Source organism: Entelurus aequoreus, linkage group LG18 (assembly GCF_033978785.1).
Source record: "Entelurus aequoreus isolate RoL-2023_Sb linkage group LG18, RoL_Eaeq_v1.1, whole genome shotgun sequence".
Classification (NCBI taxonomy): Eukaryota; Metazoa; Chordata; class Actinopteri; order Syngnathiformes; family Syngnathidae; genus Entelurus; species Entelurus aequoreus.
The window spans coordinates 31,640,299-31,659,517 of NC_084748.1; the positions used below are offsets into that span (position 1 = coordinate 31,640,299).

The following is a 19,219-nucleotide window of genomic DNA, read 5'->3' on the forward strand; positions in this document are numbered from 1 at the left end:
CGCGGCTACGCTGCTGCCCACTGATCCCCTCACCTCCCAGGGGGTGATCAAGGGGATGGGTCAAATGCAGAGGACAAATTTCACCACACCTAGTGTGTGTGTGTGTGACAATCATTGGTACTTTAACTTTAACTTATTGGCTCTGATTTAAATCATTTGTTTATTGCCTTCTAAGCTCTCCTGTGTCCAGGGACTTATTTCATGAGTTTGTAAACAAAAACATTTTCGGATGATAAAAAATATTAATCTAACCACTGTAGTATCGACTGTAGATTAACTACGATCAAAGTATTGGACAGGACGTCGGAAATGTGTAAATAAAGTTGTACTTTATATGAGACAAAAATGGGCTGACAAAACGGTACGAAACGATCCTTTTATCTTGTTATCTGTCGTTCGTTCATTCACCCGTAGGCTCGTAATCCTCAATCTCATCAACCACAATGCACCTGCTCCCGGTCTTTCTTACATCCGGTTTGCCGCAATGAATTGTGGAACATGCAGTATTTTAGTTAACCCTTTACTAGGCTATGAAGTAGAAAACAACTCAATTCAGTGTCAGTGTTTCTCAAATAATCAATATCAAATACATGTATAAATCAAATCAATTCCCTTTTAACTCTTTAACTGTAAATAATAATAGATCAGCAATTAAATCAAGTATGCAAATTATGAATGATCATCACAAATGAACTATATAACCCATAAGTTACAACATCGACCACACTATGCTTGGTATCACTATTGTCAATATTGTATTGATCCACACTTCTGTTTACATTTCAGAGCTCTAGCTAGCGGTTAGCATGGCTTATTGTGTCCTAGCAGGTTTAGCTATTCCTTGTCCTCCAGTGATAATAATATCTGTAAGGAAATTAATTTTCTGCCATGATTAGTGACTTAAAAGTGGCCCTGCATTGAGAAGGAACATTAGCTGCTAGCAAAAATGCTATGTTGCTTTGAGACTCTTTTATGAGTCGTTAGCTTTCCGCAGTCAAATTTGCAGGACAGAGTTAGAATGTGTCATCAGCATATGATATCACGATAGTACTAAAAGCTCTATTGTCAGCCAAATTGATATAATTTAAATTGTATACTTTCAGTGATATCTATAAACATTTGGTGCGTCAAGTTAATGCAGTATAATAACGCAATGGTGGCTTGGGATTCACTTCCTTAATTTTTGAATTCAGTAACTTTTTGTAAAAGATTAAGATGTAATATATTTACACGCAAATCATTTCATTGTTTTTTGGTCTATTTATGATTTACCTGCAAATAATTAGTACCTTTTGTATGAGCTTGAATTGTTTTGTTTGATCCTACATTAGCATAATGTGGAGCAGTTTTATTATTGTGTTATTTGTCATGTGTGTGCATGACTTTTTTCCTTAATGTTGTACACGTATCAAAGCCTTTTGACATTTTAGACCCCAGGAAGACAAATGGGGATCCTAGTAAACAATCAGCAGCAGTGGTTATGCTAGTTTTAGTACAATACTTAAACAACACACATTCAATATTAAAACGTATAGTGCAACCAAGAGGACGTGAGAAAAGAGCTGACACTTACATGTGCAGAGACTTCTGGGCTTTGGCGGCCTCGTCCTTGGAGCTGTAGCGCACCACCGCGTTCCCTTGGGTCAGGTTGAGGTGGAATGTGATCAAGGGGCCGTGCTGCATGCACAGAGTCCGCAGAGTGGAGCCGTCGATCTGCAAAAAAACAAAGAGGAGCGTTACAACAAGGTTTTCTACAAGCCACGGGTTTCTTTAGTTTTTCTCAATGTTGGTATAAAAATCCTTTATGCAGTTAATTAGGGCTGTCAAGGTAACACATGTAACAAAAACATTGCATCAATCATGTATAAATGCAGATTAAACACACATCCTCCTTTACCTTAACCCGCAGACAGTTACCTGAATGAAAAGTAGTGCGGAAGTAGGTTACATTTTAAATAAAAATCATTACATTTCATACGATAGGTCATAAAAAATATCAATAATCGATACTCACCGATATAAAACACTTACCGTATTTTTCGGACTATAAGTCACAGTTTTTTTCATAGTTTGGCCGGGGGTGCGACTTATACTCAGGAGCGACTTATGTGTGAAATTATTAACACATTACCGTAAAATATCAAATAATACTATTTAGCGCATTCACGTAAGAGACTAGACGTATAAGATTTCATGGGATTTAGCGATTAGGAGTGACAGATTGTTTGGTAAACGTATAGCATGTTCTATATGTTATAGTTATTTGAATGACTCTTACCATAATATGTTACGTTAACATACCAGGCACGTTCTCAGTTGGTTATTTATGCGTCATATAACGTACACTTATTCAGCCTGTTGTTCACTATTCTTTATTTATTTTAAATTGCCTTTCAAATGTCTATTCTTGGTGTTGGGTTTTATCAAATACATTTCCCCAAAAAATGCGACTTATACTCCAGTGCGACTTATATATGTATTTTTCCTTCTTTATTATGCATTTTCGGCCGGTGCGACTTATACTCCGAAAAATACGGTATATCGTGATAAAGTTTTCAGCCATATTGCCCAGCTCTATTTGAAAATATACCCAGAGGGGACTTGAGATAAAACTGTCCAGCAAATAAATGACATGCATTCAAGTAAAACATTTTAAAATGTTCCTGTATGACATTCTGACAATAAAATGACATTTGGGTTGTTCTTTAAGTGAATTTTATTTATGCAAGCAAGTAATTTACTGTGATTAATCATGATTAATGAACATTTAAAAGTGTGATTAATTTGACCAAAAAAGTATTCCTTTGAATGCACTAGTGTTTAATAAACATTAACTTTTGTACTAACTCTTCAAACGTAAATATACTAAATATCCTTCTTTGAGCTCAAATCTTTTTTAATTTATATACTGTAGATATAATAAAATAATATAAAGAAATAGAATTCCATCCATCCATTTTCTACCGCTTGTCCCGTTCGGGGTCGCGGGGGGTGCTGGAGCCTATCTCAGCTGCATTCGGGCGGAAGGCAGGGTACACCCTGGACAAGTCGCCACCTCATCACAGGAAATATAATTCCACATTCAACTAATCAATCTGCCTGAAATAATTATATTTTGAGAGGATTTTATGACTTTAAAGTCTGTTTACTTAATGTTTATATACCAACAACAAGACAAGCACTTTTCTTGTGTCAATAACACACAATAATCATTTCAGCTGAAGACAGTAAAAAAAGACAGGAATTTCTGCTGCATGCTTTGAATGGGAAAATCAAATAAACATTGAAACAAATATAAACATTGAAAAGTGATAGTCAATTGTCCAAATTGAAATCTCCAACATGGATTGCATTGGCTTATATTACGATACATGTTAGATTTTGTAAAACTATGGCATTTTCAATGACCATTTTTGTTGGTATTTAAGTGTAATTTAGGTTTTTAAGTGTAATTTGAAGATTTTTTTGTAATATAAGATGGCTTGAAAATAACTGAATGGCTCAAAATGTCCCTCGGCTCTCCTTAATGAAAACCCCACTGATTGGCAGGGAGAAAACACATGATTATCCTGTCTTTGTGGCACATGTTTATACTTCAGTCGCCAAATTCGGTTCCTTGGCCTACAAATGACGACAGATAGTCCCGGGGGCGCACGTTCTAAAGCACAGGTGTCAAACCCCCAGCCCGTGAACCAGATCCAGCCCAGGGAGGTGTTACATGCAGCCTGCAGGACCATATGATAATCCTCATGCATCTGGCCCGCATGGCGACTTTCATCAAATAAGAACCAGTCCATCAACACAATCTCACAACATCTGATGTCAAATATGTAACACTAGAGGCCACAGTGGTGTTAAGATGCATAACGCGAGGATGTCACGTTACCACCAAAAGTGGCAATAATGTAACTGTGTAAGACGATTACCAATAACAACAGATAAAGATGCATAATTACAGTCAAAAGTGATCATTGTCATGACAACAAAGCATGCTGGGAAAAACACTTCCTTATCAGACGCATGCTCAGACTAGCCAACTCCCGCACATTGAAGTTACAAATCTCCCAGATTCTCATCTTTTGTGTGCATATCAAATATTGGAGCTTTTGTCCCGTTAAAAGGATGATGAGGAGCTGGTCGACCAACAATCACTTTATTAAACGAGCAACCACAGCTGTGTCAGCGTGCACACAAAGCGTCTCTCTCATAGTGTCTTCCTCTCCGAGTTTCCCGCAATCAGTCCCGCTCACCAGTCACCACGCATTAATGGACTCTCACAAGGATTTCCACAGGATGCCAAACGACTGCGGAACGTCATCGCCACGGCTGCGGTCTCATTCCCTTTCTATTGAAGTCATCATGTCAGTTTCCACTGCCCGCGGAACGGCACCAACATGTGCAACAAATCAGTTAAATTGAGCCAAAAATCTGCTTGTGTTGGACAGGATTTACTTTCAAGGCGGATCGTATTTTACACTTTGAAAATTTCACCTGGTTGACCCAAATGCAAATTTTGTCCATCTTTGTCCTTTTGCAGTCATGCAGAAGGCGGGGTACACCCTGGACAAGTCGCAACCTCATCACAGGGCCAACACAGATAGACAGACAACATTCACACTCACAATCACACACTAGGGCCAATTTAGTGTTGCCAATCAACCTATCCCCACGTGCATGTCTTTGGAGGTGGGAGGAAGCCGGAGTACCCGGAGGGAACCCACGCAGTCACAGGGAGAACATGCAAACTCCACACAGAAAGATCCCGAGCCCAGGATCGAACCTAGGACCTTTGCATATCCCGGGCAGCTATGTGTGCGCATATGGGGTACTGTGCCAAATGCCAGCTGATACGGGTCCCGGGAAAGCAGGGTCGTTGTTAGTGACAGTCGTGTGTCTACAACGCTCGCCAGGGACGATGTTACCGTTGTGTCGCTGCTTCAAGTTGTCGTTCTGCAAGCCAAAACTGTCGTCTTTTTCACGAGTCAAAACCCACGCGCCCGCCTGTCATTTGCAAAACACATTGACCTCTTGTTGCACATTTTGGCCCAACCACAGATGACTGGCACATAACCCTTCTGTATCTTTGAAATCAGCACTAACACTTGGGCAGGAAACAAGATGAATATTTTGTTACACGACACATGCAGGCATGTGAACGTGGCAGATGGTGTCAAATAATCTAAAGTGTGCATCGAAAAAGTGGAAAAATAATCTAAAGTGTGCATCCCCCTGTGTGATTGAGTTTGACACAGAAGCTACCAAGAAGCAAACACATGCTGGATAGAAAAAGACGTTTTCTTACTTGAGGTGTGAGATTCCTGAGCACCAGCCAGCTGCTGGTCCTGTTGGAGCTGTCTGTACTCCAGGTAGTTCCCTCTGCTAGAAACACAGCAATAAATGTTCTGCTCGGAAAAGGAACAAACTAATGTCACATTTTGTAAGCTGGCTAAATGTTGCTAAACAGAATGATGTGATGACATTAAAAGGTTACTAAGTGAGCCGCAAACTAACAACACAGTCAAGAGAATGCTGTCGAAGAGACACTCAAGCTCAGGATGGCAGTTTAACAGGTTGTTTGTCCAGAGAGAAACTAAAGGCAAGCAGATGTTATCTCTGCAAGGAACACATTTGGTTGGCGCTACCTCAAAAAATGTAAGATGATCTCATGATCGTGCACAACAGCTTTACAGTCGTCCCACGTTTATCACAGGTATTTGGTTCTAGGCCTGACCGTGGTAAACACATTTCCACAATGTAGGATTATTATTACTAAATCAAATTTTTCTATAATTCGAGCATTAAAAAAAATGTTTTTTTAACATCAAATAATTAGAGCCCTCTAAACATGAAAACAACCCTGCAGAGGTCTTCAACAGGGGGGCCTGTGACCACTAGGGGGTCGTGAAATTTTTGGTTTGTTAGACTTTTTTTTTTAATGGGATAATTGTTAATATTCCAACCACAATTATTCCACAAATGTAAATCTCATAAAATACATAGTATTTAAACTACTGTAGTGTAGTTTAGATATGGCCACCCTACTCAATGTACCTTGCAGGTCTAAAATAAAAACATGAATAATTATATTAATATATTCATCTTAGCATTTAAGATAGCTAGCGATTAGTGCATTAGTGGCCACCTAGCAATTAGCGGCCCTAGTTGCCTGTTAGCGATTAGCAGCGTCATACTGTAGTGTTTGAGTATTTTAAGTATTGCACAATAATAAGGTACCTTTAGGACCAGTAGGATGCTCCAAGAAGCGTCATTGCTCTGGCCGTCTAAAACCCGACCAATATGTGGAAATACCTTGTCACATCCTGGGTACTTCCTCCAAGTTAAAATTAGATTTAATGTGTTGAAATTAAAGGCGCAAGTTTTCGGGAAATACTTGCTCAACTAAGCAGTCGCTTCTACGATCATTAGCTGTGTTGTTAGCATTGCGTGAGCCGTGTTGTTAGCATTGCGTGTGCCGCGTTGTTATTCCACGCTCTTATTGATGTCAAAGATTAAGTGCATCTTGACAAGTTCATCTCCACTTCGCATTGCCCGGACAGCTGCTGATAGCTGATGGCAGTTTTGTGACGTAGCGAGGGATCGCAATTAAAATAAATAAATAAATAAAGGCGTGCAGTTAATGTGTCAAATTTAAACAGTCACATGTAAAAACGTTCTGTGTGCCTGGCTCAAGTGGGGGTTCATGCATGAGGAGTGTGATTCCACACCTGCTTCAATCAGTGAAGTGCCTTTGATGGGACATGAATCCCAATAAAAAAAGTATATTCTGGGGAGGGGAATTTGCTACCATGGTAGTACCTGTGCAATAACTTAAAAAAAAAAAGAGTTCATAAAAACAATAACGTATATGTTTGCCTACCAGAGGAGTAGGAGCCACTCCAGCCTTGTGAGAGGCCCAGTGAGTTCCCCCCCCACGTGGAAGATGGCGGCTTGGTGTTGGTGAGGCCTGGCGGAGGACGAGATGGGGCTGTGGAGCCGCGTGGGCCTTGAGGGACTTTCCACAGCTCGTGGGTCAGAGAGCCTTGGTTCTGGGAGATAGGTCCCGAGGACCAGGTGGATTTCACATCCGACAGTTTACCTTGAACAGCAAAAGACACTTTACCCACAGAGCAACTAACAATAACGTCTCTTAACTCTTGTTGAATTCCTATGAAAACGGACAGAAACAAAGAATGCTAACTGAAAGCGAGGTGGGGCATTTCTTTGTGGTTTCAACGTGCAAAGGAAGTGGCATGAGACTGAAGCTAAGAAAGTCGACCTACTTTTTAGCTCAGTTCGTGTGTCCGTACCTCCATTTCTGTCACGCAGCAGGTATCTGTTAACATCGTGGATGTTGGTGTTGATCGTGGGACCGCTGGGGACGCTGCCGGGCGTCATGTTAGGGTCGTTCTCTGGGTCAATGTTCTGGAGGCCCTTCCATGGCACACCTGGGCAAAATTCTGAAAGAAGCAAAAATAAAGTGCTGAGTAATGATGTAATCAAGGTAAGGCTGAACAATTAATACAATTTAAATCACGATTTTGGCTGCCACCATTACGCAAGGGTGATCGCCGACTATATCAACAAGCTCTGCTGCATATCAAAAGCACCATGAGGCAGCCCCGGCCCACGCCTAATGCCATCGTGTATGCGCACAGAGCTCCTTGACCACATTGACCCTGCTCGTGGTTTTACTTCCGTGGAGCCCTCGGCTTGAGGTAAAAACCGCACCACTGTTGTCAAACGGCGACAGGTGTGGAGGCCTGCACAACAAGCTACCCTGCTCGTCTCCTTGTAATTGTACAAGCAGGACTAACCGCTAGCCATCGAGCTAAACAAAGTCTGGGCAAACTTTTCCATTGCATGCCAACATTTTTGCTGGTGTTCTGACGAGACGTACAATTAATTTAACTCGTGCACCCCTCTCATGTTCACACGTGCATGAATCCAGGTAATGCGGAAATGTAACTGCCCATTGAAGGACTCTTTAACAAGAGTGCAACTCAAGTATAATGATATTTTTTGTTTTGTCATATATATGTTTCACACTAGGGCTGCAATGATTAATGATTTAATTGTTTATATTGATTAGAAAAAAGTATTGATTTAAATTTTGTTGCTTCGATTAATCGTTTGATAGGTGTAACAAATACAAACGGATAAAAAAATGAAATGGGGAGGAGGGGTGATTGGTTTGGGCGAGGGGCAGGAAACCTGTGTTGTTATTATATTCTGATATTAAAAAAAAGAATGGTTAACTATAGATAAAAGCATAATTTTGTATATAAAAAAAGATGAAATAATGAAGAAAACACAAAAAAAGATGAAATAATGAAGAAAACACAAAGATGTGTCCCTAAATATACGCATAACCTTTATTTAGGCTATTTCATTAGAAATTACATGAAGTTACATCAACACTATGTTTCACCTGACATAATAAATAGTCCTGATTAAAAATCATGATTTCGGCCATAATTGTGCAGTCCTAAATAAAGAATCATTACTTGCTATTCATTTGTACTAACCTGGGGGCCAGTTAATGTTGGTCCCGTTGGTGATCTTTTCATTAGGGTTCTTTCCTTGGCCCCAGCTGTCTGGGGGCACCAAAGGGCTGGCAGGCGACTCTGAATTGGACATCAGACTGTATGGACTGTAGGAGTCCTCCAACTGGGGAGGTTTCCCAGGGGGCCCTAGATTTGAGGCAGCAGATATGGCACCTAATGTATGGGAAAAACACACATATTGAGTTTGTTCTTTACTGGATGTACGGTTTCCCAAAAAGTTGTTGCTGAATGCTTAACTCACCGTGTTTGTTGAGGTTGTTCTCCAAGTTTGAGGTGTTGCCACTGAGGTTGTCCATGGCGTTGGAGTGTGTCCACTGGGACAAGCGGGATTGGGGCTGTGGGGGTTCTTTTAGCGACAGACCTCCGACCTCGATGCAGTTTACATTCATGTTTGGATTGAGTCCAGCTGCACAAAGAACACACAAATGAGAATGTTTAACAGCTCAAAAAAAGCACATACAAGATGCAGTGTGCAGAATGTGGCAGATGCTAGTTAGGAGGTCTATACTATATCGCAAAAGAGGAAATTGAGTATTTTGTAAAATAGCCGTGCTAAATGATCTCCAAAGTGCATCATCAGCTTGTAAAAAGGAAGCTTTTCTCACACAGGAGTTTAAAGAGAAGAGTGTTTCTCTGGGCTGGGTTATGTTTAGTATTAAGAGTACAATGTTTCCAGTACATTGATGATGAGAAAAACTGAAGTCAAGGTTTTGGTTCAAGTTCGTAAAACACACATTTTTACTGTGTATCCTCGCCACTTTGCAGTTTACTTTCTGCGGTCTCGGTGCATCGAAATTAACAATGAATACACTGAGATTCTTTGTTAAAATTACGTAGGTTTTAGTACGTGTGAGGTGTTTTTTAAGAGCATAAAAAGTGTTTTAAGTGTGTGAGAAAGCTGTGCTTAGGGCTTATAAGACTTTAAATGCATATCATTTTCATAGAAAGCATAAAATAAATAGTCCCTACTTTGTCAGGAATATAAACCCCATGATAATTTAGGGACCACTGTATTTGTAAAATAAAAATAAAAACAATGCTCTCCTTAGGAAAATGTCTTTATACAAATAAAACCTCTCTAATAAATACAGGTTTGAGTAAATGAATTCACTGTTTCTGGAAATACATTGTCTAAACAAGACTGTGTTTTGGAAAGACAAGTGCTGAGCAACAAATTTCAGTAATTATTAAGGGTGTCCTGATACGACTTTTCCACTTCCGATATTAGGGCATTGACTGTTTGCCTGATACGATAACAGCAGGAACCATAGAACATACATTTATTATTTTGTAGTGTGAAATGTTAAAAAAGGTTTGATCAAGTGAAATTAGTCAAACAGAGAACAATGGGAGGAATAAAAACACCAACCTTACAAGAGCTTCATGCTTTTGAAGTGGAGAGTTTTTGTTTTGGCGACAATAAATTATTAAATTAAGAGCATGATACAGGAAGTTGAATGATGCAGACATGTTTGTTACTGGATACTTTGTATCTGTATGTAATAAGCAACCATAATAATTTGATATTTGTTTTTTCAATGACACGTGTTTTAGACTGCAACATTGTTCAATAAAGGAGACTTATTATGAACTAGCCTATAGCCACTATGTTTACATCTTGTAAAGGATATGACTAAAATACAAGGAAAGATCAAATTTGTGTTCTTATTGGTGGACATTTAGATGTTAAATGTCCAGCTTTGCACAAGTAAACACACTCCAGGACTGCTGGTATCGTAGTTCGTATTGGAGATTTTAGATGCAAGCCGATATCATCCGATACTTGATTGGTTGATATCGGACAAATATCTAATATCAATATCTGATTGAGACACCCCAAGTAAATTATCTCCTTTTATTGTTTTTAGCGGCAGTAAAAAGCATCAAGCAAAAGCTATTATTGCAACCCTTCCGCTTGCTGTTACCATGGTCAGCAAGGAAGACAAGTCACATTATCAATGAAGTGTTGAACATGTGTTGTTACTTTTTAGGACTTACAAAGAGAGTAGGTGCTGTAGGCATTGGGTGAGGACAGCGACTCTTTGGTGTGCAGTGTGTCGGCCAGGCCCGAGGTCTGATGTGGGCCTGTGAAAGGATCCAGGTTTGATTTGCCGGATGCGGAGCCTCCAGTGGGGCCGTGCAGACCAGCGGAAGAGGAAGAAAAGGAGGTGGAATGGGAGGGAAGCTGCTGCTGCTTCATCAGCAGCGCCTGGTAGAGCTGACGCTGGTGCTGCTGGATCTGCTGCTGCATGTTGGTGATTGTGCGTGCGACCTAGAAGAGGAGGGGTGGCAAAGCAGAAATACAGTGAATGAGGAAATTGCATCCGTAAACCACTGTTCAGATAAATGTGTGGTCATGCGGTTTTGCTTCAGTTAGTCACATTTTTCAAAGGATGGTGTGAGTGAGGTGCGATGTTGCGGTTGTTGACTCACTTGCTGCTCTTGTTGTCGAATGGGGCCGGAAACGTTGCGTTGCGCCTGCATCATCTGCTGCTGGATTTGTAAACGCTGGTATGCCTGAACAAAAGGGAAGCAAAGCATTACAGCCACATAAAAGGAACACTTGTTCAAAAGGGAGCAACTCACCATTTGCAGTTGCTGAAGTTGATACAACAGGGTCATTTGTTGAGGGTTTATTGGCGAGGTTAAAAGTGCAGGGTTCAGACCAATGTTTTTTGCTGCAAATTGCAAGAGCTGTGCTTGGACCTGCCAAGGTAAGGAGCAAAAATAAATGTTTTAACTAGTAACAAGTAAAACAAAAAAACTGACTCACAACAAGTAAAAATATTCACAATGTTTGTTTGCGGCAATAGTTTTGATTGACCCTGTGATGTTTGGGAGACGGGAGGGGTATGTTTCCTTGCACTTTATTAGTCTGATTTTTCAAATAATTTGGTTTCTTCAATTTACACATTGACTTGGGAAGGGACATCTTTATTATCTGGCAGAATGGGGGTCCTATGAGGTCTGTTAAGAAGCAGCTCGCCATCTACAGTACAGAGTTGGAACGACAAGCTGCATTATAATGTGTTCATTAGCGAGGCCGTAACAGGTAGCGCCAAATCTATTTGTTGCGGCCCTCCACAAACAAATTTGAAAGTAGTGGATAAACTGCACTGTCAGAATAATAATTGATGAATATGCTTACAATTGCGCATGCAGTTTGTACCCAGTGGACTCATTTAGAATAAAACTGAGCATTGCCTTAATAAAAGCAGAATCTCTGATATAGCTCTTGTACTGGAGGTCACAGGTGTGCCTAATAAAGTGTCTGGTATGAAGGTGTACCCATGTACCTGAGGGGAGAGAAACGGAGGCACTTGAGCACGTAAACTAGGCTGGGAGGAGCTGAGAGGTGGCACTGGTAGCTGAGGAGGCTGCTGCATGGCCCGACTTTGTGCTGCCCCACTGCTGCCAAACATTCCACTGGGTATCTAGAAGACCAATCAAAGATTTCACGCCTTTAAAACATTCACTTTTTTTTCTTTTTTTTTTTTTATAAATCGTAAGGATATTTTTGATTTGGTGCATTTAAAACTATTAGACACCCAAGGTAACCTTGGTTTTTGACAGACAAAATCTTGATAGATTCACCCATGAGTCCAAATGGACAAAAATGAAAGCACGTCCCCGTAGACATTACATATTCATGAAAAGGGGACAATCAGAGGGAAGGAATGGGCAACCCAGAAACATGATGCCTCAGGCAATGTCTGTCATTGACGCAGGGTGGCAAAAATACAATACAGCGTCCAGCAGTGAATATGCTCAGTCAGTTAGTAGCAATCTGTTTATATTTGTAAGGCCCAATAAACAAGTTGTTATAAGGCAGCTGCCATCCCAATTCCAAACACAAAATAGCACTTTTGCTTGGGCTTCAAGGACAAAGAGTTAATGTGTGCTAGAGCTAGATCTGGCAGTTAAACATGATATAATCTGGTTTCAAAAGGTACTTCAGGCGATGTCATTGATACAGAAGCGAGCGATGGGGGAATGCCGGGCAGGGCTGGTCTTTGGTTTTGTGTGGCCCTCAAGATTTTGTTTGTGGCCCCATTTTGGTCTTTAATATTACTTAAATATTGTTAAGTATATCTATAAATAAGGGTAAACCCCTTTATTGTTAGACTCCTAAAGGGCCCCACCACACCCTAAACCTAACGTCACCGCTCCACGTACACACGTTTAGACTTTTTTTTTTTTTAACAAATGGGTGCCGACAAATGTAATATTAAGTACTCAGAATGTAAGTTTTAAAATCAAAGAAGACATTATTCACTTAAATATGATAAGTCGATCAAGTTTCCCTCTATTTCATAATGTAAGATAGAGATGATCTGATTCATAATCAGTGGATAATAATAATAATCATAACAATACATATTTATAATAATGATTATTATATTATTTGTGCATCTACTGGGGTTAAGTCTCCCATGTCGTTATAAACCAGTGATGCCTCCGTTTTAAACTTAAATAAATGTTTTATTAAACCCACCACAATTATGTGTTTAGCAGCTATGAGATGCAAAAGTGAAACTTAAAAATAACTTTGTCCTATGCAAACAAAAATATATTTGTCATATTGTTGATGTTAACCTTTACTCCTAGCTTTATCCTGGTACCAAAATGTTGGCGATCTGTGTGAATGCACAAATGTGAGCTTTGAAGATGTTATGATGTCTGTGTTGAGTGAACAGGAAGTGTTCCATGCTGGGTAAGAAGTAATAAACCATTTTGCATTTTTGCAATGGGTGTAGGTACTGTCACACATTCCTAATTTGATTAAAACAACCACATTAGTAACTTTGACAGTGGAATTGATTTCATCTGAACTTTTATGAGGTAGTCTTTTATCCATCCATCCATTTTCTACCGCTTATTCCCTTCGGGGTCACGGGGGGCGCTGGAGCCTATCTCAGCTACAATCGGGCGGAAGGCGGGGTACACCCTGGACAAGTCGCCACCTCATTGCAGGGCCAACACAGATAGACAGACAACATTCACACTCACATTCACACACTAGGGCCAATCAACCTATCCCCAGGTGCATGTCTTTGGAGGTGGGAAGAAGCCGGAGTACCCGGAGGGAACCCACGCAGTCACGGGGAGAACATGCAAACTCCAAACAGAAAGATCCCGAGGCCGGGATTGTACTCATGACTACTCAGGACCTTTGTATTGTGAGGCAGATGCACTAACCCCTCTGCCTAACTGATTTAAATGAAAGAAAAAATAGCTTCATATCCTTACAAAAGCCCAGGCACCTAGTGGTTGTGGCCCTAAACAACCGCATAGAGTGTTTATGCCACAGGCCGGCCCTGATGTTGGGGACGGAATACAAAATCCATCCATCCATTTTCTACCGCTTGTCCCTTTCGAGGTCGCGGGGGTATGCAAAATGGTAGGCACAATGAATTGAGCTTGTTAGTTACAATTTATTGAGAATACCTGTCTATTGTTCAAGTTTTGCATCCCCAGCCCCGAGTGGCCCGGTCCCAGACCCTGCCCAGTAAGGCTATTGCTGGCCAAGGGGAGCTTCAGGCTGGGGGAAGGCAGAAACGGTGATGGGGTGGCATCATCGGACAGAACACCATCCTGCAGAAGTAAAATTTGATGGTACGAGGGGGAAAAAAACAGAAATCGCAACAAACATAAATACATAAATATTATACTTTCTAATTTATGGCGAGGTGTTTAATACCTTGTCAAGAAAGGCGTTGCGGTCAGAGTGATCTTTAGTGAGCACAGATGGTCGACACACCAGAGGCTTGTTCAGGCTGTTGCTGTAATCACACATGCCTACACTACGCTTGTCCAAGTCAGTTTTCTTCTCTAGCAGAGCACCTGAGAGGAGGAGAGGTTTTTTTAATGTTAAAATAAAACAATATATATATCCTACTAGGTCAAGCCACTCAAACTAAACTCACTCATGGCCTGGTCAAGATTCATGTTGTTGCTCTTCAAAGCCTCCTCAGCAGGGTCTCTCTGTAACACAAACATTATTAATCAGTCAGTCGAAACGTAAAGGAACCTTAGCTTTTTACATGGACTGCATATCAGTCTGCTAATCTGAACAATAAATCAGGCTCGTACTGGAAAGCCCATGTCAGTGAGCTGCTTGATAAGACGGTTCATGATCCATGTCTCATCCGGCTTGTTACCCATCTTCACCTGAGGGAACGAATCAAATAATTTTAATAATTTCAAGATCAATGTGGTGAATTCACATGAATAATATCTGTGTGTAGAATTAGGGGGACATGCACCTTGCTCGGGCCCTTCTTGGGTCCATTGCCCCAAGAATTGCAAGAAGAAGTGCTCTCTTGCATGGTGGGGCCATTCCACATGTCCCCGTCCTCAGTGTCCCACTGGTTTGTAGTGATGCCCATTTCCTCGCCTCCGCTTCCCCAGCTGTCTTGCATAGGTTTTGGACCTATAAGGAGGAAATCACATTGTGTCAAAATCAGGGAAACAATAAGATAATATAATTAGTAAAAACTCAAGAGAGAAAAAAAAACAGTATACGTAGTACATGTAGTTCTGAATGTAACCACTTGATGGCACTGTCTTCCCTTGCACACAGCAACGTCCTCTATGGTTCACAAATACCTTCAAATCTATACAAGGTGTTGAACTGATTACAATTTTAAGATTAAGATAATACAAAAAAACTATCTTAAGCAACAGGGAAAATATTCTGACTAGTCCCTTAAAAAAGTATACACTGCACATTGTGTTTAATGGTGATGTACATAATCTACCATAAATGCAAACAAAGGTAGACGTTTACCAGGCTTGCAGGAGGGTCCGTTGGCCCTGCCATAAGGCCCGGAGGGCTCATGTCCACCATCTCCTCCCCATCCTCCAGCTCCCCTTGGAGGCTTACCCCAGGCGGAGGTGCCATTGTCCACAGCTGATGTCGGAGCGGCAGGCTCTCCCCAAGCAGGCTCTGACTTGGGTTGTACGTTGGGAAGCTCTCCCCAGCCTGAAAAAGAGAGGGGGTGTATTATGTGTTGGGTGCATTTAAAAACCGGACTCATACTGCACTGCACCATCAAATGCAATCAAAGTCAAAGAGACTTGCTATTTTGGAAAAGTGTTATTGACACAGCGAGTGAATTTGCTTTTTGAGTATCTCACTTGAAGGATGTTTTTTTTCAGTCTTAATCACCATCAATATATACAATGCGGCTGATTATTAAGAGGGGGCGATGGTTTCACTCAATCAAATGCAGCGGGATAAGAATTGAGTAGTCAAAGCTTGACAAGTATGCATGCTAGATGTAGTTTTTGTCTTGAAATATATTTCTACACTAAATTTAGCTAACTGGAAATCTTTAATGGCACATATATGATTATAATTATGCTTCAATACCCACTTAATGACTATGAAAAAAATACTTCAAGAAATAATGCTTGGAATACCTAACAATCCTTAACGCTAATGGTTTTAATGGTAATGCCATCACGTCATGTGAGAATGAGTGGAAAAGATCTTGAACGATACTGCTGTTTCTATCACGATCATAAAAGAAAGCAGAAATACAAAGTCAGATATAGCCATACTGCAGTTAGCTGTCTTACCTGGGTTAGCAATAGGAGGTCTACCGTGGGGGCCTGCACCCTGGTGCGGGGCACAATTGTTGGGTGAGCCATAGTTGTTTCCGTGGTGTTGCAAATGGCTTGGTGCGTTGCCATGGTGAGAATGGTGGTGCATCAGATGACCATGGTGATTGTTGTGATTGTTGTTTCCAGGGCTGACAGAATGATTGTTGTTGGTATTGTTGGGTGGGATCATACCACCATTCTTAATGGAGGGCGGGCCACTGTTGCTTTGGTTACCATTAGGATTATTGCGATCCCACATGTTGACAGTCTTGTTGGATGCGTTAGGATCACCCCAGGTAGATGTTCCATCATCAATCTCCATCTTTCTGCGGACGGAGGGTGGCGAGGGCTCTTCCCAACCAGTGGACTCCAAGCACTGGTCCTGTTTGTTGACATTGCTCCAATTGGAGGTGTTCTGTTTCACAGACCCAGGACCTCCCCAAGAACCAATGCTACCTCCTCCACCACTACCAGTGCTGCTACTGCTGCTGCTTTCATTGGGTTTAGACGAGCCCCAGGTGCCCTGTACTGGGCCATTGGCACGTGAGGTCTCTCCCCAAGTGCTGTTGCTCACAGAGGAAGTTAGCTTAACACCTCCTCGGTTTCCTCCTCTAGCATTTTCTTTCCAACCACTATTACCTCCATTTCCTCCTTCACCTTCCCACATGCTGCTGGGGGACCCATTGTTCTTGATTTCTGGTTCACCCCAATCCCTCGAGCTGTTGGAGCCCCCATTACTAGTGCCCCAACCATGGGAGCTACTACGTGGGCCCTCCCCCCAATTATTGGACTGACTTTTTGTCATGTCACTGTCCCAAGTAGGGGACTTGTCCTGAGAGCCCCAAGTTGTCATGCCCACATTTTTAGGTCCATTGGTTGGCATTGAGTCTCCCCAGCCACTGGTGGTGCCATTAGCTGCTTCGTTCAGTGACTGTGGGTGATCACCCCATCCAGATCCAGTCTTGACCTGCTGAGGTGGAAGGCCTCCCCAACTTAAAGATCCATCGCTGTCACGTTTTCCTTCGGATTCATGCCTTTGATTAGCAGCAGTATTGGGGTTGACGGTACTGCTATCTGTGGAAGAAGGACCACTACTAGAGCTGGAACCTTCAAATGTGTCTGAGCTGCTGCTGCTTTTCCCATCATCAGAGTTTGCCTCCTCCATCTCCCATACTGTGTGCTGTCGAATGGGAGTCTGCCCCCAGCCCATGTTACTTAGTACTCTTGGGTCCAAGTCCTGTCGTGGTAACAGAGGGGTACAATCCATGCTTGACGACCTCTCTCTGTTGTGAGATAGGCCATTTCTGCTGTCCCCACTCCCCTCGCTTTCTGGAGCAGTTCCAGGTTGCTTACCCCATGAGCCAAGCTGTTGCTCTTGACCAGAACCCGAACTGCCGGCATCAAGAGAGTCCCAGGCCTTCGATGCATCTCCGCCGCCGGAGGATTTTCCCCAGTCTCCCCAGCCACCGCTTCCATTACTCCCCCCACCACTACCTTGGCGGCCCCAGGAAGAGAGGCCTGCAGAGGGAGCTGCCTCCCAGGCAGAGTCCTTTGGGGAGTCAACTGCCTTGGTTTCTGGACTACCCCATACTGAGCTGCCTGTTGTGTCTCCATTAAGTTGAGATGATTCAGTAGGTGACTGGCCTCCCCAGCCAGTTAAGCCATGGATAGGGCTCATAGGCTCCTGAGCTTGTTGCTTGTTGTGGTTTGGTCCATCCATGTTCCGGTTAGTTTCCATATTGAAAGACAAGCTTGTGTTCGTTGAGGACCGCTGTTGTTCATTTTCATTAGCACCAACCATGCTAACCCAACCTCCGCCACAAGCATTTGCGCCTCCAACACCCCCTTTCCCAAGGTTTCCATTCCCATTACTTGGTGGGTGAGATGAGGTGGACACCCCATTAGGGCCAATAACACCACCCCCCTCATGACCGAGAACTGGCCAGGCTGATGGGTTGGCATTGGGATTGAGATTTAAATTAAAACCGGGTGAACCCCAGTGATTAGGCGTTCCTACTCGCCCTCCATTAATTCCATCTTGTTTAGTGTCTGAGCCCCAACCTTTGTTACTAGATAACGTGTTGGCTGACCCAGGTCCTGTCATCATGTTATTGTTAGATTTAAGAGTTTGGTAGTTGGCCGGTTGGCCTGTGGCACCTGTGGCCATACTCAGAAAAGTACTACTGGTGGGAGTGACAGCGCTGACGTCTGTGCTGAAACTAGCTGAGCCCAAGGGGCATTCTGGTGCTGCAGGATGGCTGGGGTCACTGCTGCGGCTAATGGAGGGCCAAGCTTTAGTGTCACTTCTCTCAATAATCTTGTTGTTGGCACGGGAAACGCTGTCAGCTTGCAAGGATGCTCCCAAAAAGCAATTGCCACTCGGCAGGGATATGTCTAAAGAGAAATGAGACAAAGGACAACAAATGATGTATTACAGCAAAGTTTGAGTAAAGGAATTTGACAAAAAAATGACACCACAAAGAAGAAAATTGAGGAAATGATAAGGCCGGGAAGGTCCTATAAAGTCCCTCGAACCTACGTTTTAATAACTACCTAAGCACGAAACTTGGCAGGAAACAGCTTTCCTCTTTTCATTAGAATTTTCCTCTTCTTTCCATACGCTTGTAGTCTCCGTACATGTCTTTGTCTTTTGTGCCCGAAATGCTATTCCTTATCCCTTATTTTTTCTCCCACCTAACACCTAGCACAGTAGGGACCCATCCGTCTCCATTGGCTTTGTTAACCCCAGAAAGCTCAAGTGGAACGCTGCTCATTTATCGAAATGAAACCAAGATGGCTTCTCATCCATCATACCCAACGCTCCTCCTCCGCAAACACAATATGAAATTAAAAAAGGCAAAAATGGGCCTATGTTTCACCCTCTGATTGCAGTACAGGTATATTATACGGTTTATCCAATTGCTATAGGTTTATCTATACCTATATATTGTGTTTAAAACATCAGTAGCACACAGCCAAAAACTCCACCCCCACCCCAACAATGCTTTAATTTATACTGCACAAAATAAATCTCATTAGGCCCAAAG

The 19,219-nt window shown here is 42.1% G+C and overlaps 1 protein-coding gene across 4 annotated transcripts in view; it reads right to left on the reverse strand.

The window, feature by feature from the left end:
- The window catches only part of LOC133634037 (trinucleotide repeat-containing gene 6C protein-like), a 55,923-nt gene that overhangs the window by 6,652 nt on the left and 30,052 nt on the right, over positions 1-19,219 (reverse strand). For 3 of the 4 annotated variants that reach the window (XM_062026981.1, XM_062026977.1, XM_062026978.1), the window contains 17 exons: positions 16,149-18,566; positions 15,355-15,549; positions 14,831-14,997; positions 14,658-14,735; positions 14,492-14,549; positions 14,266-14,408; positions 14,013-14,159; positions 11,861-11,998; positions 11,151-11,270; positions 10,998-11,081; positions 10,563-10,836; positions 8,806-8,970; positions 8,526-8,717; positions 7,308-7,457; positions 6,878-7,096; positions 5,303-5,379; positions 1,574-1,713 (listed from right to left, as the gene is read on the reverse strand). In XM_062026981.1, coding sequence (XP_061882965.1) covers positions 1,574-1,713; positions 5,303-5,379; positions 6,878-7,096; positions 7,308-7,457; positions 8,526-8,717; positions 8,806-8,970; positions 10,563-10,836; positions 10,998-11,081; positions 11,151-11,270; positions 11,861-11,998; positions 14,013-14,159; positions 14,266-14,408; positions 14,492-14,549; positions 14,658-14,735; positions 14,831-14,997; positions 15,355-15,549; positions 16,149-18,566 — 4,765 coding nt within the window. The remainder of the gene's footprint in view (positions 1-1,573; positions 1,714-5,302; positions 5,380-6,877; positions 7,097-7,307; positions 7,458-8,525; positions 8,718-8,805; positions 8,971-10,562; positions 10,837-10,997; positions 11,082-11,150; positions 11,271-11,860; positions 11,999-14,012; positions 14,160-14,265; positions 14,409-14,491; positions 14,550-14,657; positions 14,736-14,830; positions 14,998-15,354; positions 15,550-16,148; positions 18,567-19,219) is intronic. The other variant, XM_062026980.1, reaches the window with a different exon arrangement.